We start from the raw sequence: 1,396 nt of genomic DNA on the forward strand, positions 1-1,396 counted from the left end.
CCTCGGACAAACACCATCCAGTCGTGGGTAAAGCCTTCCACAGTGGGTTTCTTTCTGACCTGGGCACGGTGACCAAGTTCTAGTTTCACCTGAACAGCACCCTGTGGGATAGAATGATGCTGGGTTACTGCACAAATTAAAAAAAGTTTCTAAAAAATCCTTTTAAAAAGACAAACAAATATATTTCTCGCTCAAGATTTTTACACTCAAAAAATAAAACCTTTTTTGGGTTTTGACATGTTCCATTTACTGCATTTTTTTCCTCCACCCGGCCCGTTATCTTCCTGCACGGAGAACTCCATTCAAAAATCTGCCAATTTAATGAAACATTGCTATTCGTGAACCCCACACACCTGCAAGAACCTGACTTACGACTTCTATCTATTGGCTAAGGTCGACAGGTAAATTCTGAATATATACCACGCATGAAGCAGCAAACATTTCCACAAACTTTATACTATTGAAATTTGCCCCTGCTTTCAACCACTTGGTAACGGTCCGCGCCTATTAAACGATAATGTAATAGAAATAACAAGGAGCCCCTCGGGAAAGTTGAAATTTTACCCGATTTACGTGCTACTTTATGCATTGCGTGTAACATAACGCCGAATTGAAGAACAGACTGTCATCACTCTAAACCGCCTTAAATTGTCCTTTTGCAAACGCGTTTTTTGACAGTAAGCGTAAAAATTGTAAAACTGTTAGGTTTTTGAGCTGAGTTTTGCATTAAGCTCTTCATTCAGGAGATAGCTGCACGTATCGGCTCTAGCTAGCTGTGCGGCTTGAAAATCCTCGTTACGGAGTAAAAACCACCGACTCCACCGGTGTGACAAAACAGCAAAATGTCCAGTTATACCCCTTCGCACCGGACTGGCAAGCAAATCCTCCAAGTGGCTACTCACCGAGTTGGCCATCCTTGAGGCCCCGCGTTACTGTTATTTCATGGAGAATTAGTTTTAAATGAGAGCAGAGGTGAGTACAGTTTGCCTATGACGGCGGACATGGTCTCTCCTGGACTGAAGTCACACTCAAGACTTTCAAAGGCTCGCCGGCTGTCAATCCACCGTAATGACCTAGAGAAATTCCGCCGCGGACTTTCGAAATAAAACCCGCTGCGGCGCGACCCCTCGAAAGCAATGCCATTCCCAATTGGAGAATTAGGTGATTTGCTTTGAAATGCCAAGGTACCTGCATTTTGTATACTACAGAGCATGTTACTATGCTTCAGCCACAGCCAGGATTTGAGAAATACCCTTCCTTAAATTGGACTAGGCATATCCAATACAAGCTCTAAAATTGTTTTATTTAAAAACAATATATAGATTTTACTTTTTAATAATAATATACTTTATTGTCCTTCACAGGAAATTTTTTACCGCAGTCTGTACATACATAC

The 1,396-nt window shown here is 41.8% G+C and overlaps 1 protein-coding gene across 2 annotated transcripts in view; it reads right to left on the minus strand.

Moving 5' to 3' along the window:
• The window catches only part of mllt3 (MLLT3 super elongation complex subunit), a gene marked incomplete in the record, with an annotated part of 50,460 nt that extends 49,444 nt beyond the window's left edge, over positions 1 to 1,016 (minus strand). For both annotated transcript variants that reach the window (XM_035674844.1, XM_035674843.1), the window contains 2 exon segments: positions 1 to 101; positions 903 to 1,016. In XM_035674844.1, the coding sequence (XP_035530737.1) occupies positions 1 to 101; positions 903 to 914 (113 nt within the window).
• Between the last annotated feature and the right edge of the window lie 380 nt (positions 1,017 to 1,396).

This window comes from Morone saxatilis, unplaced genomic scaffold (assembly GCF_004916995.1).
Source record: "Morone saxatilis isolate NCDOM2014 unplaced genomic scaffold, NCSU_SB_2.0 Contig4, whole genome shotgun sequence".
Lineage (NCBI taxonomy): Eukaryota > Metazoa > Chordata > Actinopteri > Moronidae > Morone > Morone saxatilis.